The following is a 20,264-nucleotide window of genomic DNA, read 5'->3' on the forward strand; positions in this document are numbered from 1 at the left end:
TTTTTAAAGCATCAGTCATTGTTGTTCTTTGTCCATCATAAAAATTATTTATGTCCCACTTTTTGCTTGTTTGAATCTGGTCACCCTAGCCATGGGTGTAGTTATATGGCTGTAACTAGCTAGTGTCAATAGGGCAAAGTTTGGTGGAGGACCCAGTCGCAGGGAAGCAGGGCAAGGTGATGTACAAAAAAGGACTTTAATTACTACAAAACAAAAGCGAACTCCAAATGGCAAGAGAAAACAAAACGTGGGGTGGACAACAAGGCAAAAACGGGTAGCATGACGGGAGGGAAATGACAATGAACCGACACAGACAGAGGGAGACAGGAGACTAAATACACAAACTCTAATGACACAACAAAACACACCTGGGGCAAGACACAAGTGGCTGAGGGCACTGATTGGTTGACACGAGGAAGGGCAGGATTACACTTAACAAGACCAAGGGAGACACACAAGGAAAAACAGAACCCAAACATGACAGCTAGTTAATGCTACATTATTGTCATAGTTTTTCCAAAACTAATACCTAGTGCTATGTGTTTTCAATCAGTTCACCAGTTTTTTTGTGCTAATATTGAGGGCTTTATGCACACCCTTGACCTGCACTGTGCAAGAAGTGATGACATTTCCCCCACAAGCCTGCCTCAGCAGTGGCACAATGCCAGGGTTAAAAAAAAAAGTTACTGGTCAACCTGTGAGCAGTGAGGTGGTAGCCAAGGCTAAAGTCAACTGCAAGAGGAAACCCATCATGAACAGCTATATCCACAAGAAGTATGTTTTCTTTTTTAATTCTTCCATTTTACAGAAACACCATCAATCACTCTGTTCAGAATATATTCAAGTGTACAGTTTTTTGCAGAAGAGCAATAGGGATAGAAATATATGAGCTACTGAGGGAAATGTAAGATGCACCCATAAGCACATTGCAGATGAAACCGCACCTGAGGTAGAAATTGGAGGCAAGAAATATGCAGTGGGCTGCGGTCTAAGCCACCAAGTGTGATGAACAACAGGAAGTTGGACCAGCCACCAGTCAGAATCAAGTTGCTGTGGAAAAAAATATTGTATGTTTTCCTCACAGGTTTATTGAGGTTTCATTCAAATTGGATATTTACAAATTCTAAATGGTCTTCTATAATCTATAAAAGGAGAAAATACACATAGACACATAAAATTCTTAAACAAGGATAAAGCCACATCTGTATTTTTACAGCATCCTACACGTATTGGACTTACAAAATGCTTCACAATAAAAATATCAGCTTAAAATGTTAGTACTGTGATGTAGTTGTCATGTGATGTGATTACTGCCTCTAGCTGTCTCTTACTTAAGTATGTGCGGCTGGAAGTTTGAAAGCATGCTCACTACATACCAGATGTGATTTATGATTCCCAATCTTGTACAGGTATTAGGAATTTTCCCTGACACTGTTTTGAACTTTTTTATTTTAGCAAAGGCCCTCCCTACGTGCACTCTGTGCTTTGCAGTGTGCTTTGTCACCAGCACATCTCCAGCTGGCATTTCTTAGACCTTGAGAATGGTGGCAGGTTTAACTGTAGGCCGATTGCTCGTATCTCTTTCTCGATCAAAAAGCCCTTATCAGCCATTATGCCATCCCCTCTTTGCAAGTAGCCACTGTGTATAAGTTTCTCTAGGAGTGGGATGAACCTCATTGTCTGACAATCTCCTTGTCTGACATGGATCCTGTGAAGAGGGCAGATGAAAAAAATCACCGCACCACGAGAATCAGAGGCAACTAGTGACTTCAAGGTGTTTGTGCTTTTATAGTGTGAATAGCTCTGACTTTGTAACACTAGTGATGTTGGCCTTTCGATTTTCAGCACTATGCAGTCTAATATTGCAAATGTGGACTGGCATGTTTAGCGTAATGACACCTCTGTGAGGCCAAACTGTGAATTCACCTAATATATCAAACATATAATGAATCCATGAATTGAAAATATTGCTTGCTGTTTGCATGTTTATATTAAATCTAAAAGCAAGGTTCGTAAGGTCTTGTTTGTTGCGGAGTTTCACAAAAACAAACAGCAACTGGCTACGGAGGGGCATTTCAGCAACCTGCCTATCATTTCGCTTGTAGAGTAAGGGCACATTTATTTGAGTTGTGTGGATGCTTTGGGATGCCAAATATTGAACACATTTATTTGGTTGAATCGTTCATATGTAAACCCAGTGCTGTATTCAAACGTTTGAGGAATTTCACTGCTTTCAAGGAGTTCAGCTGATGTTTTCTTTTTAAGTGTGCTAATTTGTGCTTTCAGACTTTCTATTTCAGTTTCTTAGGACAATTTCCATTTCATATTGTCATTTTCTTCCGATTTCTTTTCTTCTTCAGTGCTCTGTCCCTCCTCAGGCTCGTTTTCCAGCTGGCTTCCAGGAAGTAGGGGGTGTTCATGATTTTCTGTAAAGAAAACATGTTTGCATGTTAATGATAATAATTTGTCGTTCTCATTTTTTATTTTTTTATTTTTTACAGTTACCACTTGTTAGCCAAATTGGAGAGCCTGTCAGCCAACCTGATGACCTGCCCTACTTTTTTCTGCCATCCCAACCCACCAGCTTCTGTACAGTCCTGGATAAAAGTGTCATGCATCGTTACACTGAACTGATTTATTTGCCTGAGTTTATAGCTCTAGAACGGGAGACCAGAGAACAGAGCTCAAACAACTTGTGGTTCAATGCAAGGTCTGCCCGAATCACATCATCCTCTTTCAAAAGAATCTGCTCTAGGAGAGCTGACTATGAAAAACTTGCTACTAGCTTGAAGAGTGCATCATCAGTGCAAATGAAGGCCATGAAAAAAGATAGAGCAAGAGCCCATAGCAGCCAAATATTAAGTTCACAGGTAGTCTAGTGTATCCCTGTGGTTTTGTTGTAAATCCTAATGCTCCACACCTTGGGGCATCACCTGACCGCAGGGTGATAGAGAGAGGAGGTAGTGAGAGCCAGTCATGCCTACCATTATCAAATAATGGGGCAGCTTGGGCTCACAGGTATGACATGGTGTGATTTTTTTTGTTAAATGTGAAGAAGACTACCACCTAGAAAGAATACTCTTTGATGTTTGAAAATGGAAACAAATAAAGAGCAAACTTGATGCATTTTTCTTTGACTACTATATTACATGCATTTGAAATAAATAATCACATTTATTTGTTCTGCAGCTAGCATTTTTGCACGTTTTAAATTTATGACCAGAGAATGAATGCACCAATAAAGGAACATATCACCTGTCTTAAAAATCTTACTGCCTATTTTATCATTCAACACAATTTAGGATTGGGTAAGTTATTCCACTCCAGTTAAGTCAATGTTAATTTTGAAAAATGTGTATCACTCACCACTGTCAACCATATACTTTTCAGTCTCTGCTGCATCATCAGTGCTGGAGGTTTCAGCATCAGCAGCTGTGGACCTGGAGACATCACGCACATGGACTCTGCATCTGTACAATTTTTTTTTTTGTGCAAATGAATATCATTAATCTTTAACCAGTGAGTTAATTACTGTAGCAGATAAGTGCAATATACACACATTCAATGGCAAATTTAATTCATTCAAAGCTTCTGAGAAGCAGCTTTCCTCAAAATGGCTTCCTTTTGCTGAAAATAGTGGAGCTTCACCACAAAGGCTCTGGGTGGCTTGTCATGTCCAGGCTTGCGGGATTGTGGAATGGTGCGGTGAGCCCGGTCGATCACAGGTGGGGTTGCCATTTGCGTTACATGCGGCAAAAGTTCCGCAACAAAGGTGCTCACAAGGAGGAGTGACGACCTGCTCCAGCAGACACGGCTGCTCAGCCATCTTCAACCACGTCCGCGGGGCGCTCCACGGGTGCCCCGCCTCCTGATGCTTCCTGGCGACGCCCTGCCGCGGGAGACGACATCGAGCCCATGTAGCTGGGAGGAGGACGACTCTCTGCGGTGGAGCGCAGGAAACGGATAAGGGATCGGGCGTGCCTATATTGTGGACAGCCCGGACACATATTGGCCACATGCCGAAGGCTGCCTGATAGACGTCTGGACGTCGCACCCGCTCCAGCCACAACCGTTATACCTCAACAAAACAACCAAGCCCATCTCCCAGCCCAGGAGATCATATGACACAAATAGCAATTTAGACATTAAAAGACTGCAATTGTCAGGGGAGATGACATGGGGTGGTGGGAGCATAAAAATGACGGCTTTGGTGGACTCTAGGGCAGATGATTGTATTGTCGATCCGAAAATTGTTAACGCATTGAAATGTCCCGTAGTTAGACTCGATGTATGACCTCAACGGGCGCCTCTTGGGGGTGATTATGCATAGAAAGGATTATCTACACATGCGTTTGTCGGGAAATCACGTTGAAACAAGACAATTTTTCGTTATGCCCTCCCGTTCAGCCCGGTGGTTCTGGGTCTGACTTGGCTGGCTAGGCACAACCCTAACCCTAACCCTTCAAGAAGAACCCTTTGGAACCCTTACTTCTAAGAGTGTATAATGACAGACAGAACAAATAAATCTTCTATTAGATGATAGAAAGTATTAAGTGACGTGTATCCACTTCTTGTTACATTTTTGTTTGGTGATGTGCCATGTGATTTTTCAAGCTGAAAATATGTTCCTTGGCTCAACAAAGGTTGGGAATCACTGCTATATGTTATAGGTCACAATGGTAGAAAAAGTTATGAAGTGATTCATCTTCGTAATTTTTATTTGATTTTTTTACTGTACTGTATCACAAAAAAATGGCATTTGAACAATGGTGTGTAGTGTAGTTTTTTTTTTGTATCCACCATATATATCTTGAACAAATGAGTGTGGTAGTAGAAACGTAAGATGTTAGACTTTTTACCCCAAATCCTGAGGGGGGGGGGGGGGTGCTTGTTGTTGTGTAACTAGGTTTTAACTTATTTTGTCAATGATAAAATAATAATAACAACTTGCTTTCCCATGAACTTTTTGAGCTGTTCGTTTAGTAAAATGCTGGTTGAAAGTGTTGAGTTAATATTGGCAACAAGAACATAATGTTTCTTAGGCTCTGCCGGTAAGAGTTTCATCTCTTTCTTTTCCTTTTTCTGTCAACCAACACAGTCAAACATTAAGCTAAATATTAACAGAGTTTCAGTGTCTTTGGCCACAAGTATTTTCTATAGTTGACTTTCCCATTTGTTTGGTCGTTACTGATTAAAAAAAAAAAGGCAGATAACTAACTTCACAAAGATGAGCCGGGACATACGGCTAAGAGTTTAAGTAGTTTTCCGGTAAGAGTTTCATCTAAGTATTACCAGAAATGCATTTGGTTCCTGCTTCTGGCGAAATAACGAACATAAATAATATGTTATTAAACAGCATTTGATGAACAATGAACAAAATGAGTGTCTCTGGTTAGACCTCAATATTGTTTGAAACTATTTGTCCCCATTCTTGTGTGTGTATCTTACTTGAAAATCAATTACCAGCCTAGGCTACTATAAGATTAAATTACTAGATCATGTAGGTTAAATATTGCGTCTATGTAACTTGGCTTACGGTATACAGTACATACATACATATATATATATATATATATATATATATATATATATATATATATATAATACTGGCGGTGGAGGTCGTCCGCTATGATGTCTAGCCATCGGGTACAGGGCTTTCCTTGTGGTCGTCTCCAGCCTGCAGCCTTTGGGTCAAACTTCAGAATGGCCCTTGTCGGGTGGTCAGGGGGAAGGCGAAGAACATGGCCGAACCAGCGGATGCGGCGTTGTGCAACCAGGCGGGAGGCTCTAGGCTGGTTTGTGTGGGCTCTAAGCGCTTCGTTGGAGATTCGCTGGGGCCACTTGATGTTCTCGATGATTCTGAGAGCCCAACTTTAGCTAACGTTAGCACTATTGCCATCAACAGTTTTGAATAAGTAAACACTTACCACTATCTCCGAGTGAATACAGATCTGTACAGGATGCCGTGTGACTTTGTAGTCCGTTCCCAAAGCCGATTTGCTGGTGCAAAGAAATGTATTATTTTTAAACGTTGGTGAATATGTGAATGTGTAAATTTTACGTGCGCCGCACCGTGTCCCGCTCCAAATAGCCTACAAATGCATCATCCACACCCCACGCATCCATGCCCGCTGGTGCGAAGTATTGTACATTGACTATAAAGTGCAATTGCACCGCCAGAAAATGCTCAGTTCACCCCGTGTTTGGTGTTTACCATTCGCCAATATGTCTCTGATATCTGTGGTGTGGACGCATTTCAATTTATATTGTGCTTTGTTAAAATGCCCGTGCTAAATAGGCCTGAATATGTTATAATAATATTATAACTTTAATTAATTATAGTAAATGCAATGATAATAAAAAAAAAAATTGGCATAATTTTTTTTCTGCGTTTTGGCCAATCATTTCTCATTTTCGGTTTCGGCCAAAAAATTTAATTTCAGTGCATCCTTAATATATATATTAGTGCTGTCAAAGTAAAAGCGTTAATTGATTAATTAATCACAAAAAATTATAGCATTAATCATGAATTAATGCAGATTAATCGTACTATTAATTTTGACCATAGATGATCCTTTAGCGTGACAGCGGATGGCTACATTTAAGGAAGCACAGCTTGTGTTTGTTTTGTTTTGGTTTTCTGCTGTTTCCTATTTCTGATTTCTCCCTTGCAGATGCTGGGGAAACAGCTGGAGGGCGGATCCTGCCGACTCACCTGCTGCCCATTATGTCATCAGGCCGAAATAAAAGCCTGACAGCAACAGAGAGGAGTGTCGGATTATTGCTCCGCGATGCTACTCACCATACCTTACATTTTGATACTGCTACCTTTCTAGCGGCAATATTTCTTGGTGTTGTGGACACCACTAGTAATTAGACTAGTAGCGTTTTTTCTTTAATCAACTTTGTATGCTACACTCCTCTCTGTTTTATCCGCCCTCCGGCGTGATTTTGTGTTTTCTTGTTTTTGCCCACGACGTACACCTTTTTGTCGTCGTCGCCTTTTGTTGAGCAACCTTTTGTCCACGTGCTGTGCGCTTTTTGTTGGTTCATTAAAATTGAGTGACTTTCGCCCTGGCTGGGTCTGCTGTTTTCTTTCTTTCTTTCTTTCTCAAACACAACCCAACCGTGACAGAATAACCCGACCAGAATGGAACCCGCAGACCCCGACAGCCTTTGCCAGGCATTGGCCAGCCATGGGTTCTTACTTGGACAGCACGAGCAATACTTCCGTGAACTGAAGGAAGCCATGTCGATGCTAACCGCCCAGATCGGGTCTCTTACCTTGAAGGTGGAGCAGAGATCGGACTCCACGGCTTCTGACGGATCACGACCAATCGACTGGTAACTCCGTACTTCGGGAAACCAATATTCCCCATCCTTCCCGCTACTCTGGCGATATTGGTGGGTGTGACCATTTCATTCACCAGTGTAGTCAGGTTTTTGATCAACAGCCGAAAACTTTCCCTCACTGTGGCGCCAAGGTCGCCTTCATAATGAACCTACTTTCCAGCCAGGCGGCATTATGGACGATGGCAGTCAGTAAAGCCAATCCGGAGCTCTGAGCTTCATTGCCCGCTTTCCTGTCGGAAATCAGAAACATCTTCGACCACCTGGTAGAAGGAAATGAAGCAGGCAGCCACTTGCTAGACCTCAAGCAAGTCGAATTGTCAGTTGCTGAATACTCTATCTTGTTCTGGGTTTTGGCCGCCAAAAGTCGTTACGACGAAGCGACGCTGTGTGGGATTTTCCGGCGGGGCCTCAGCCCACGAATTAAAGACGAGTTGGCTGCACGGGACAAGACATCCGGTCTAGAGGAACTCATCAACCTGGCCATTCGATAGGACAACAGATTGCGGGAGCGGAAGGAGGAGCGACGACCTGCGCCAGCAGACACGGCTGCTCAGCCATCTTCAACCACGTCCGCGGGGCGCTCCATCGGTGCCCCGCCTCCTTATGCTTCGTGGCGACGCCCTCCTGCGGGAGACGACATTGAGCCCATGTAGCTGGGAGGAGGACGACTCTCTGCGGTGGAGCGCAGGAAACGGATAAGGGATCGGGCGTGCCTATATTGTGGACAGCCCGGACACATATTGGCCACATGCCGAAGGCTGCCTGATAGACGTCTGGACGTCGCACCCGCTCCAGCCACAACCGTTATACCCCAACAAAACAACCAAGCCCATCTCCCAGCCCAGGAGATCATATGACACAAATAGCAACTTAGACATTAAAAGACTGCAATTGTCAGGGGAGATGACATGGGGTGGTGGGAGCATAAAGATGACGGCTTTGGTGGACTCTAGGGCGGATGATTGTATTGTCGATCCGAAAATTTTTAACGCATTGAAATGTCCCGTAGTTAGACTCGATGTATGACCTCAACGGGCGCCTCTTGGGGGTGATTACGCATAGAAAGGATTATCTACACATGCGTTTTGTCGGGAAATCACGTTGAAACAAGACAATTTTTCGTTATGCCCTCCCGTTCAACCCGGTGGTTCTGGGTCTGACTTGGCTGGCTAGGCACAACCCTGACATAAACTGGGACATACCTAGGTTAGAGAGATAGAGTTTGTTTTGTCACTCACATTGCCTGCAGTCAGCGGTAAACTCCCACTGTGGCCCAGTTAAAGCAACAATAGAATCCTTTAAGCTAGAAAATGTGCCAGCAGAATACCATGACCTACGGGAAGTTTTTAGCAAAGACCGGGCCTTGTCTTTCCCTTCGCATCGGCCATATGATTGCGCTATAGGATTGGTTCCTGGCGCACCGCTGCCTAGTACACGCCTTTATCAAATATACAAGCCGGAACTTCAAGCCCTTAAGGAATATATTACAACGTCGCTAGCTGCCAGGCTTATTCGCCCTTCCAAATCGCCGCTAGCGGCAGGATTTTTCTTCACTGTGAAAAAAGAGAAGACTCTACGTCCTTGCATCGATTTCCATGGTCTAAATGACATAACAATTACAAACAAATACCCATTGCCACTAATAGAGTCTGCATTTGCACCACTACATTCTGCTCCGGTGTTTACCAAATTAGATCTTCGCAGTGCCTACCTGTGAAGTTGCTTAAAACAGTAGTCTTAACATTATGTGTATTTTAAAGAATATCCTGTATATATTTTTATGTTTTTATATTATCAACTGTCGTTTAGAGGCGGCGCCTAAGGCGCGGCTCAACTTGCTCAAACTGTTCTGTGTTTTTCCATGACATATGAAAACAGAAACTTAACCATGTTTATATGAAACGAAACTGAAACTTAACTGTCATAAAAGCGACTTGTGGCCGGGGGAGGAGAGGGAGTCGGACGGAGCCGAGCGTGAGTTAACGTCTCACGTCTCCCCTTCTCTCCCCAGCCGCGGTTGCATTGAAACAAAGCACAGCTTCTGCCTCGTTTTTCCTTTGTGCACGGTCGGTAACTAAGGGGATCTGTAATATCAGACCCAACACTACCATTTGGTTAGGATAAGGGAGGGCGACGAATGGAAAACAGCGTTTAAAACACCCATTGGCCATTTTGAGTATTTGGTTATGCCTTTTGGCCCTTCAAACGCTCCAGCAGTATTTCAGTGTTTTATTAATGACGTCTTGCGTGACATGCTTAACCACTTTTGTTTTGTTTACCTTGATGACATTTTGATTTTCTCCAGAAACCTCGCAGAACATCAGCAACACGTTCGGCTGGTTTTGGAGCGACTGCTGGAAAACCAGCTATAAGTAAAGGCAGAAGTGTACGTTTCACACCAGTTCGGTGCAGTTTCTCGGATATATTGTGGAGGAGGGCCAATTGAGAGCTGGCCCGGCCAAAATCCAGGCCGTGGTCGAGTGGCCAACTCCTACATCAATGAAGCACTTGCAGAGGTCCCTGGGGTTTGCTAATTTCTACCGTCGGTTTATCCGCAACTACAGTATGAAAGCAGAACCTCTGACAAGGCTTACATCTACCAAGTTTCCATTTATTTGGACTCAGCAGGCCGAGGCCGTCTTTGTTAAATTGAAATTATTATTTTCATGTTCGCCGGTTTTGACACACCCAAATCATTCTGGCGTTACAGGAGTGGAGGCACTGGCTGGATGGCGCGGCGGGACCCTTCCAGATCTTCATGGACCACAAAAACTTGGCGTACCCCCGTTTCGCTCAGAGACTCAATTTTCGTCAGGCACGCTAGGCCCTGTTCTTGATGCGTTTTGATTACGTCATCACTTACAGACCAGGATCCCGCAATGCCAAGCCGGATGCCTTGTCCCTTATGCACGGTCCGGCCACCGAGGGATCTCCACCCGAAACTATCGTTCCGCAGAACAGAGTGTTGGGGGCTCTCCAGTGGGAGGTAGAGAGGAAGGTGGTGGAAGCAACTGGCAACACACAGACCCCTGTAGCTTGCCCTGGAAATAAGTTATTTGTACCCGCACACCTTTAATTGCCAGATTGTGTTGGAATCCATTTAACAACCACATGTACCTGTTCAATATTTTCAACCTCTGAGGGTTAGGCTGACCTCTCTGCGTCAGAATGCTGCAAAAGAGACAGGAAGGAAACATAGATATACCTTCATTGAGACAACACTTTACATTACGTTGCTGATTCAGAGTGATCCAAGGTCAAGAAACACAGAGTTTATGTTAGGTCATTTAAATAACAACAGCCTACCAAGTATATTGATGTATTGTATGTATAGTAATTCAATTCCACAGAAAGGTGACATTGGGTGACTGTGAGACTTAAAGATACAATGAGGTTAAATGTCCCTCTAAACATGAGATTATGTGAACACACACACACACAAGTAGGTGAGTGCGACTCAACTTCTACAGCAAAAGCTTTCTCGGCAAAAGTCAGTATATGCCAGTGTCAGTCTATGCCATACTTGCACAACACACACACTTGGTCTATTCAAACTATTATCAAGTCTTCAATAAGTTTTTCTGTACATTAAAATATTACTGGTGACTTGATTGAGCACTGCAAACAATTATTGTAGTTGGATGCTAAATGACACTCAGTGATAAAGTAATTTACCTTTTGAGAATTGTTGTGTGGTGGACTCAGGTCACCCTGGCTCAAACTCATTGAGGAGTGCCTTGTCTCCATCATGCACTGAAAGAGAAAAATACAGAGACAATACACACAGAAATGATGTTTGATTACAAATTCACTGAAGATGCAGAAATATGCATACAGTTTTTAACTGCCAGAGAGCGTTGAAATCTATTGAACAACCACATGTACATGTTCAATGTGTTCAACCTCTGAGGGTTGGGCTGACCTCTCTACGTCAGATTGCTGCAAAAGAGACAGGAAGGAAACATAGACATACATTCATTGAGACAACACTTTACATCACATTGCTGATTATTCATTATTAAACACAGACATGGATGAGTGGTAAATTTTGTCTGTTTTTTAAGAGTTAAAGATGGCGTTAAAATCCATTTAACAATCACGTTGTGTACTTTTAATAGGGTTGTCAAAAGTATTGATACTTTTCAAACACGTCGTATTTGGATACAATATCACTTTGTCATGGTATCAATACTATTGATACATGGTAGCGTTCCTGCAGCGTCAGCCACGCACACTCCACTAGCATCGCTGCCTCGGCAGACAGGCTCCCGCACCCAGGAGAGCCCACACTGGAAACTCGCTTGTTCAGCTACGTTTTACAGTTGCTTAGAATGGCCAGTGTGGTGGCAGGAGGCCTAAACGTGCCAGTTTTGGTCGACAAGAAAAAGCCAGATGCCTTGTTGTTTTGTTATTAGCCGTTAGCTGGCTACTGCGGTTAGACTTATGCTCAGTAAGTGACTGTTGTTTTATTATTAGCCATTAGCCGCGGCCTCACGGTTAGCTTAGTGTGTTCGTTCCTCCTTCATGTTGTGCCTAATTTTTAGTAACTTCAGGGCTCATTTGCAAGCCAAGAAGGGCACAGGAGCACATTGGACATGCTTGTCTTTAAAAAAAAAAAAAACCTTCCAACCGCAAAAAAAATTCAATTAAATTAAATTGACAAACTGACAAACATCATGAGTTTAATTCAGTCAATACTGATTTTCAGATCATTAACCACTCATCACATTCTGATATGATTACCTTGCTTCTCCATGGCTAGTCAGAGTCACCATAATTATGGGACTGCTGTGCGAAGCAAGCAAGCACATATTACTATCCTAGAAAAATGGGTTCATATTATTATGGGACTGCTGAGCGGAGCAAGCAGTAGCGAAGCTACACAACATTATTATTATTATTTTTAAAGGCAATGGAATGGACTGCTATTTAAATAGTGCTTCTTTTTTTTTTTAGCTATACTGCCTGGTCTCTTACTTCTGCATAGCAACTGCCTCGGCCAATCATCTCTCTTAATGTTGACCTCAACTCACCCCCTTTTTTTCATGGTGTACTCAAGGCTTGGCCTATGGGCGGGCGGCCATCTTGGCCAATTGATTAGGTACACCCTGGATTCTCGCCACTCCGCCCACCCAGGGCGGCGGCCATCTTGGCCAATTAATTAGGTACACCAAGGATTCTCTCCCCTCCGCCCACCCAGGGCGGCGGCCATCTTGGCCAATTAATTAGGTACACCAAGGATTCTCTCCCCCTCGCCCACCCGGGTCGGCGGCCATCTTGGCCATTTGACTGCTACTAAAATTACTACAACTACTACTAATACTAATACTACTATGAGTACAAGTACTACTACTACTACTATTTACTACTACTACTACAAGTACTTGCTACTACTATACTACTACTACTATTGCTACAAGTACTACATGCGTCTTTCCACCTTGCAAGAGTCAGCAGTCCCATTCAAAATTTCCGCGGGAATTTTTCTAGTTATATGTAATCTCCTCTCCTGAGTCAATGTCCCGTGTAATAATAAACACAAATAAACAAATAAACACAGACGGGGCTTTCCTTGCACATTTAAATACTTCATTGTGGCATTTGGGTTGATGTGGTCATCATTGACCAGTCTTCTCTAGTGACCCATCCTCTGTTGCCGCATCAACACTTCAAATAGAAAACCAATTATCAATATTATATAGTTAGAACTTGGTAGTGTTGATTTTCCTGATTTAGGATCCCATTCGGGTTTTGACTCAAGGCTAATGAGTCTAAACAAATTATAGACTTTTAATATGGACTAATTAAACGGAGCATGGATTTAATACGCACCACCAAGTTCTTCCGTTAAAGCGAAACTCAAACATGAATTCTTTCATTTTGTCATGGTACAATCTCTGTCTCCTCTCACATTCTTGTTTGCTTATAAGTGCACCACGATATTCTAGCAGGAAGTCTCCTTTTTCAAAAGAAGTACAAGCAAAGACCCCTCTCCCTAGTAATGACAAAAATAATAATCAAGTCAGGTGGAAGATTCAAACCCTAACCCTAACCCTTTTTAGTTAACTGTTATTGTGAGATGTATCTTGCCTTTGAATTCACTGATGTATTTCACATCAAGTCCATGTTTGTCTCTTCCAGTATCGATATAAAGCATTGCTTCTATTTTTGGATTCAAACACCGTCGCCTTGGCATGTTTTTCTTTTTTAAATCAAGAGCCTCTGTACCCCCCCAAAAAGTAAAGATTCTAAAAAATTAATGATTGTTATAGACAATAATATAAACATCTCATATTTTTTGCCGGCGCAGAATTTGTAGGCCTACTTGTATTTCTCGCGCGACTCACGGCAAGATAGCGGTTAAATGCGAGACCCACAACTCTTCTGCTGGCGTTATTTTGCCAGCACATAATTCGTACTTGTAGTTCTCTTGCGTTTCACGGCAAAATATAGTGCTGGGAGGCGACCGGCAACTCTCCTGCTAGCGCTATTTTGCCGACACAGAATTCAAACTTGTATAGTTCTCACGCGGTTCACGTCAAAATAGCGCTAAGTGAGCTTTTAAAACACGGCAAAATATTCGCTTCGTAAAGAAAATTCATCCATCCATCTTTCATCCCAACCCCCTATCCTAATATGAGATAATTGTTATGGTGGAGCAAACGTCACGTACGTGTTTAAATTAGATATCTGAATAACCAGCAACAACCAAACTAGGCATCTGTATAAACAAATGAAAAATTTTCCATCTTCTATCATGAAACCTTTTTAAAACAGCGTAAAATGTTGCCCTGCCTTGATGAAATTACCTCACCGTAACAAAAATAACCGTGTTCTCATTAAATTGGGCTTATTTACAATGAATATATGCATGTTACTTACCGTGCAGTTCTGCGTTGTGTTTGTTTGCATCCCACGTTGGGGCGTTCGCACGAGATCCAGTGTACCTCACGCCCACATTACACGTCATGTCACCGCCCCCTCTGTGTGTACGTTTGTGTGTGTGTATGAAAGTACAATAACAAAAAACGGCCAGTAGGATGTCATACACATACACAAAATCTTAGACGAGGGGATTACACTGAAATCATATTTATAAGATATTTAGAAATGAATTCATGCATAATTGTCCTAGCTGAGTAGTAGGCCCATATTTTTCTTTTTTTACAGGAAAAAACGTTTTTATAGACCCTAACATTTAAAAAAAAAAAAAAAAACAAGTCTTGAATTAGGCCGACACTGTCTGTGTCTCTCTCTTTTCCCAGGTGAAATGTCAGGTCATTTGTCGGTCTTAGCACACACACACACACACGCACGCACGCACACACACACACGCACGCACGCACGCACGCACGCACGTACACACACACACACACACACACACACACACTGTTTATATATAAAGTGTGGGGATGAATGAATTTTAACTGATAAACTGAACAAATTGACTCTTAATCTCACTGGCATTCTGAATCAGAGAATTAGGTTTATCAATAGCCAGCCTCAGCCTGTTTGCTCGTGCCATTTTTGAAGAGACATATGAATCCAGGGACTAACAACAGGCTGGCTTGTGCACACAGTAAAAAAGAAGAAAAAAAAGAGCGAAAAAAAGGAGGAAGGCGTGGTCATGGCTGTTGATTACTTGCTCTGGGCTGAAAAGGGATCAGAACCGAAGCGAGAGGACACAGAAAAACAGTGCTAGAGAAATTAAGATTGCAAGGTATGTCCACAGATGATAAATATGCTTATTATATGTAGGCCAGTGTACTTGGGTAACACAAACCTTAGACATTTCATGTTAAAAAATGTTTTTTTTTAAATAATAATAATAATGTGTGTATTACATATTGTGTGAAATTAAAAAATAATAACCTGTCTGATGGTTTTGTTTTTTTCTACAGAGTCTACATTTAAATCGTGCTTGGCTAAATACTATGTACTGTTGATTTCCAGACGTCCTTAATTAACAAGCCGTGTGACCAGTTTCACCATGAATATTAATCAAGTAGGTCATTTTAAAAAGCAACTTTTATTACTGGCCTTTAATTTCATCTGTGACTGTACAACTATAAAATATTTTGACGTTTTCTTGTGCAGGAAAATGCTTCCACTTATAACATAGGCTTCCAGCATGAGGAAGGTAGACCACCACCATTCGCACCACAAGCTATCTATCCTACCCTCCCTCAACCAACTCCGAGCAATGTCGTCTTCGCTACCAAACCTATCAACACCCACCAAACGACGACACCTCCTACATCGCTTGAGAATACAGAAAATAAAGGTAGTTACTAAATATATATTTTTTGGCACTATCATGATGTCTAACAGTGACAAAAGTAGTAGTGGAAATATTGCTATATTGTTGGCTATTCAGCTCTGTCAGGTTTGCCTTGGCACAACTGCTTATTTACTCAGTGATGGAAAATTTGGTCATGGCCCACTTTGACCCACTTCATAATCTATGATTGATTACTACCATAATAGTAGTAAGTCTGCTGATTTTTTTTGCTCCATTATATTCAATAATATAACATTTTATCATTATCATTACCTTTCTTGACTAAACAAATCACTAGGCTCAGCTGCTGAGTTATTATGTTGGAACTACTGGAAAACATTTACAACGTGTTTAAGCTCTTATTATGATTGTAAATATTGCACCATATTCCCTATATTGATCTACATTAAACAACTACTGCAATATAGTTATGACGTTGTCTTAGTTCAGAAATCAAACAACTTTACAGTACTATATACTTTTTATATTGTTAAAATAAGGCGAAGCAGACAAGTCTAGCTTTAAAATTGCTTCTATAATGAACAAGCTCTCAGTGGAATAAACAGAAATGTCCCGTGGCCTTGGTCAGACTCCTCTGCATATTCGCAATTAGGCAGTCACAAATTCATCTAATTGTGGATCTTTTTTTCTCCTTTCTGGCATTGGCAATTACTTTTTGTATCTATTTTTGTTGTTGTTGTTTGTTTTGTGTTTTTACAAGTCAGAATTTTCGGGGCAAAATAATGTGTACAGTATGTTTGTAAGCGTTTTAAATGCGATGAGCCACTTTTGAAGGGATCATAGTGTGTGGTATATCTATCTATCTATCTATCTATCTATCTATCTATCTATCTATCTATCTATCTATCTATCTATCTATCTATCTATCTATCTATCTATCTATCTATCTATTGAGGTAGCGGCTTCTTCCAAATAAAGTAATATATCATTTAAATTCATTTTGTGTTCTCTTACCTCAGAGCAAATTCCTTGAATCCTGATATCCTGGCGTAGAGGTGATGCCAGTGGCTCAATGAATATTGCAAGTAATAGAGGAAAGAGTAGGCAGCCAGGAGTGACTGTGGCTTTGGGAAAATTATATAATACTGACACCCAATGGATAAATGACACCCCCAAACCAAGTTAATTTATAATACCAGAGAGGAAGGACCAGTTAACTTTGTCAAAGGCTTTTTCTGCATCCAGCGATATAATAACTGCCTTTTTGCCGTACCGCTGCGACATGCATATCAAGTTTAAAAGCCTTTTTATATTGTTGGTAGAATATTGATCTCTTTGGAGGTCATTTACCTGTTTGCAAACATAATCCAAACTTACTTTTAAATCCTTGATTTCCGCACGGAGAAGGCTGAGGCCATCTATTTTTTATTTATTTATGAACTCCAACATATTAACCGAGATGTCCGTGGTAGCGAGGTCGTACTTGTCAGTTGAAGAGCCATTTTTCCGTTTTTGGGAGGGATTCTCGTAGCTTGGATCTACCATTGCACAGCTGTTGATTGCCTGCTCCATTTGCAGCGACTGTATGCAGCTTTGACTGAAGTGTGGGTGAAACTACAGTATGTAATAGTTTTAAAGGCTTACAATTGACATTTTTATATAACTATTTACTGTGATTCACCAAAGCCCCTGATGTTTAAAACTCAATGTCTGTTTTGTCCTCACAGGAAGAAAGAGGTATCCATGGAAACGTATCCTGTGTGCATCCATATGTGTTGTTCTTGTTCTGACGGCGCTCACCCTCTTATTGTGGTACTTCTGTAAGTCAGTTTATTACTGTTCGGACTGTAAGCTGCAATTTATACTTGACAATAATCACAGGCTGTGAGGAATCAATAGAACTGCTAGATTTGTTTAAGTTACAGTAAAATAAATAGAACTGCTAGTTTTTAGTTTGCTGACTGTCTAATTCTTGAGATCATCAATCAACTCTACCTATGTCACACTAATGCCTGACTATATATGGCTTTTAAGCAACTTGTGAAACAAGTTCAGATTATTTATTTATTTATTTACAGACAGCGGATGCTGAATACATATATATGCTCTCAATTGACTGCATTTTACAGTAATGTATCTCTCAGGGGATTTTGTGTGCACTCTTATCTTTATTTGCGTGTTTAATTTCAGTGTACTACGAGTGTGCACTGGGCAAGTCATGCATGTATAGTGGGAAATGTCTATACACCTCCCAGTGGTGTGATGGAGTCACAGACTGTTCAGATGGAGAGGATGAGTCCAACTGCTGTAAAAAACATTCAATTCGTTCAGTCTTGGACACACAAACGGAACATTTTGTTTTGTTTGGCTAAGTGATGTTCTCTTTATTTAACAGTTCGCCTTCATGGAAACAACTTCATCTTGGAGAGTTTCTCATCACACAGCCAGTCGTGGATACCTGTATGTGGTGACAGTTGGGATGACAATTTTGGGAAAGCTGTGTGCGAGCAGATGGGTTACAAGAGGTGAGCTTCTCTATGTTATACAGCATTTCCTTCCTATTCTTCAGTGGAGTCTTAAATTTTTATACAACACATATAAAGCTCGACTAATACCTTACATGTTTATTGTTTGTTTTTCTCCTACTGTGCTTTTGACAATGCTACGCAAGTTAATTTTGGCTGTAATTTTGGGCGCATTCACAAATACACTCTGAAGTCCGTACACTATAGTGTGAAAGTTCGGAGATGCAAAGTGCACTCCACTCCCATCAATTTAACGCAACAGTGTGTTGTAGCAAGACTGCTAATTGTGTGTGTGTTTTCAACTCGGCTCACTAGTAATCAACTCACAAGCCCACACAGCTAGCTAACGTAAATGTTAGCCAGCCAAAAATTGCCACCTTAAGAAAAGCCCTGACCGAGCGCCACTAAACTGCAAACTTTAGGAAAAAAAATGTATTTGTGTTGAAGTCTGTCCAATCTAAGCAATTGTGTCTTTTTGTTTTGTTCATAGGCAGGTTTATGTAACCTACAGCCAAACAATCGCAAGTTCTTTATCCTCAAGAGGATTCATGAAGCTGATGCCTGGCAGCAACCATAAATCGCTAATACATTCCCAGCTATCTTACAGGTGCGTCAACTAGCTAATGCTCAGTCATAGTTGAAAGAAATGCTATTGAAATTTTATTAGGTGGCTTTAATTCAATTGAATATCTTTTGGTAAAAGGTGATCCAAAGATCATTGTTGTAATCATTCATAGACCTCCAAAACAAAAAGGCAAATTCATGGAGGTATTTGAAGAAATGCTGTAAGTAATCTGTACTGGCTATGATATCTGGTCATAACTGGAGAATTCAACATTCATGTTGACAAGTTGAATAAAAAAAACTAATAATTTTATACTACACTTTTGGTCTCTCTCAACATGTAAAGATCCAATACACAATTAAGGTTACATTCTTGATCTTGTTATCTCTAAGGTTGTTGACAATTCATCTGTTGAGGTGAAAGATCTGGCTATTTCAGATCATTTCTCTGTATTTTTTTATGTACAAATAATCCCACAAGTTCAGACAACCACCGTCTCTATTAAAAAAAGAAGAAGATATTGTTGGATGAAGGATTCTTACTATTTTCGTGTTCATGCCGTTGATTAACAAAACATACAATGAGATCTGTGAAAAGAGATATTTCCTTAAGGATTTATTACACAAATTTGTGGACAGATGGGATTGGAGCCTTCCGGCTCCATCTCGTTTCTCATCTGTGTCGTTTCTCACTCCGCTCGTGGGTAATATCCTTTGTCCTAGAAAAGTCCCTCCCAGAATCACATGATATCTCAATACAGTTGACCAACTGCCCCCTCTTAGTCCCAAGATGGAACACAGGTAATCAGATAAGAGTTGACGGTGTTTACAGAAGAGACAGAGAGAGACAGGCTGGGGAGCCGTTAGTATAACAAAGGGTCTAATTTACACTTTTGCTTTCCCCCTCCTCATGCTCATAGGAATGTAATGTGAAAAGAGAAGAGAAGATCACTCCCTGACAACATTTGAATTCTCACACAAAACTACACTAAGTAAATCAAAACAATTTTGTCCAATTCTAAATAGTTATAACTAAATCAAAACAGTTATAATTAAATTGAAACAGAATATTTACTTCAATATATATCAATGAGAACCCAAGCAATATGTTTATAAAATTAATGGCTGCATCGCCAACTGTCAATGCAGAGACTGTTGATGAACTTCTGGATGAATTCACCTAAAAAAATCTCAGATGCTGTTTCTCCTATTAAACCTATTACAATACATCCCAACCTAAAACACCTTGGAGGTTTGCTACCAACATAATGACATTGAAATCAAAGTGCAGAAAAGCAGAGCGGAAGTGAAGAAAAACTAAACTCCAAATTCATTTTGACCTGTACAGTGTCTTTGTAATTTTAACAGAGCTAGTAATAGCTAGACAACAACACTTTTCTGAAATTATTAGTAAGAACCTCAACAATACATGCATTCTATTTGCCGTGGTCGACAAACTTACAAATCCTACAAATCAAAGTGCCAGAACTCCTCTCAACAGATAAATGCAATGAATTTGCCTGCTTCTTTAGTGAAAAAGTACAATCCACCAGGTTGTCACAAACCAACAAAATGATGCT

General features: G+C 41.0%; 1 protein-coding gene and 1 long non-coding RNA gene across 6 annotated transcripts in view; both read left to right on the forward strand.

Annotated features, from left to right (window-relative positions):
- The first annotated feature begins 418 nt into the window (after nucleotides 1-418).
- On the forward strand, nucleotides 419-3,126 carry LOC144036681 (uncharacterized). Its single transcript, XR_013288700.1, has 2 exons — nucleotides 419-774; nucleotides 2,502-3,126. It is a non-coding gene; the product is annotated as an uncharacterized LOC144036681 (long non-coding RNA).
- Nucleotides 3,127-14,899: 11,773 nt separating this feature from the next.
- The window catches only part of tmprss2 (transmembrane serine protease 2), a 36,699-nt gene continuing 31,334 nt past the window's right edge, over nucleotides 14,900-20,264 (forward strand). Inside the window, exons 1-7 of one of the 5 annotated variants that reach the window (XM_077547491.1) lie at nucleotides 14,902-15,073; nucleotides 15,255-15,358; nucleotides 15,451-15,637; nucleotides 17,323-17,415; nucleotides 17,786-17,902; nucleotides 17,991-18,120; nucleotides 18,611-18,727. In XM_077547491.1, coding sequence (XP_077403617.1) covers nucleotides 15,344-15,358; nucleotides 15,451-15,637; nucleotides 17,323-17,415; nucleotides 17,786-17,902; nucleotides 17,991-18,120; nucleotides 18,611-18,727 — 659 coding nt within the window. In that variant the 5' untranslated portion in view covers nucleotides 14,902-15,073; nucleotides 15,255-15,343. Of the gene's footprint in view, nucleotides 15,074-15,254; nucleotides 15,359-15,450; nucleotides 15,638-17,322; nucleotides 17,416-17,785; nucleotides 17,903-17,990; nucleotides 18,121-18,610; nucleotides 18,728-20,264 lie in introns of all 5 variants that reach the window. The other 4 variants (XM_077547494.1, XM_077547495.1, XM_077547492.1 and 1 more) reach the window with 4 other exon arrangements.

The sequence above is a fragment of the Vanacampus margaritifer genome, chromosome 16 (genome assembly GCF_051991255.1).
Source record: "Vanacampus margaritifer isolate UIUO_Vmar chromosome 16, RoL_Vmar_1.0, whole genome shotgun sequence".
Classification (NCBI taxonomy): domain Eukaryota; kingdom Metazoa; phylum Chordata; class Actinopteri; order Syngnathiformes; family Syngnathidae; genus Vanacampus; species Vanacampus margaritifer.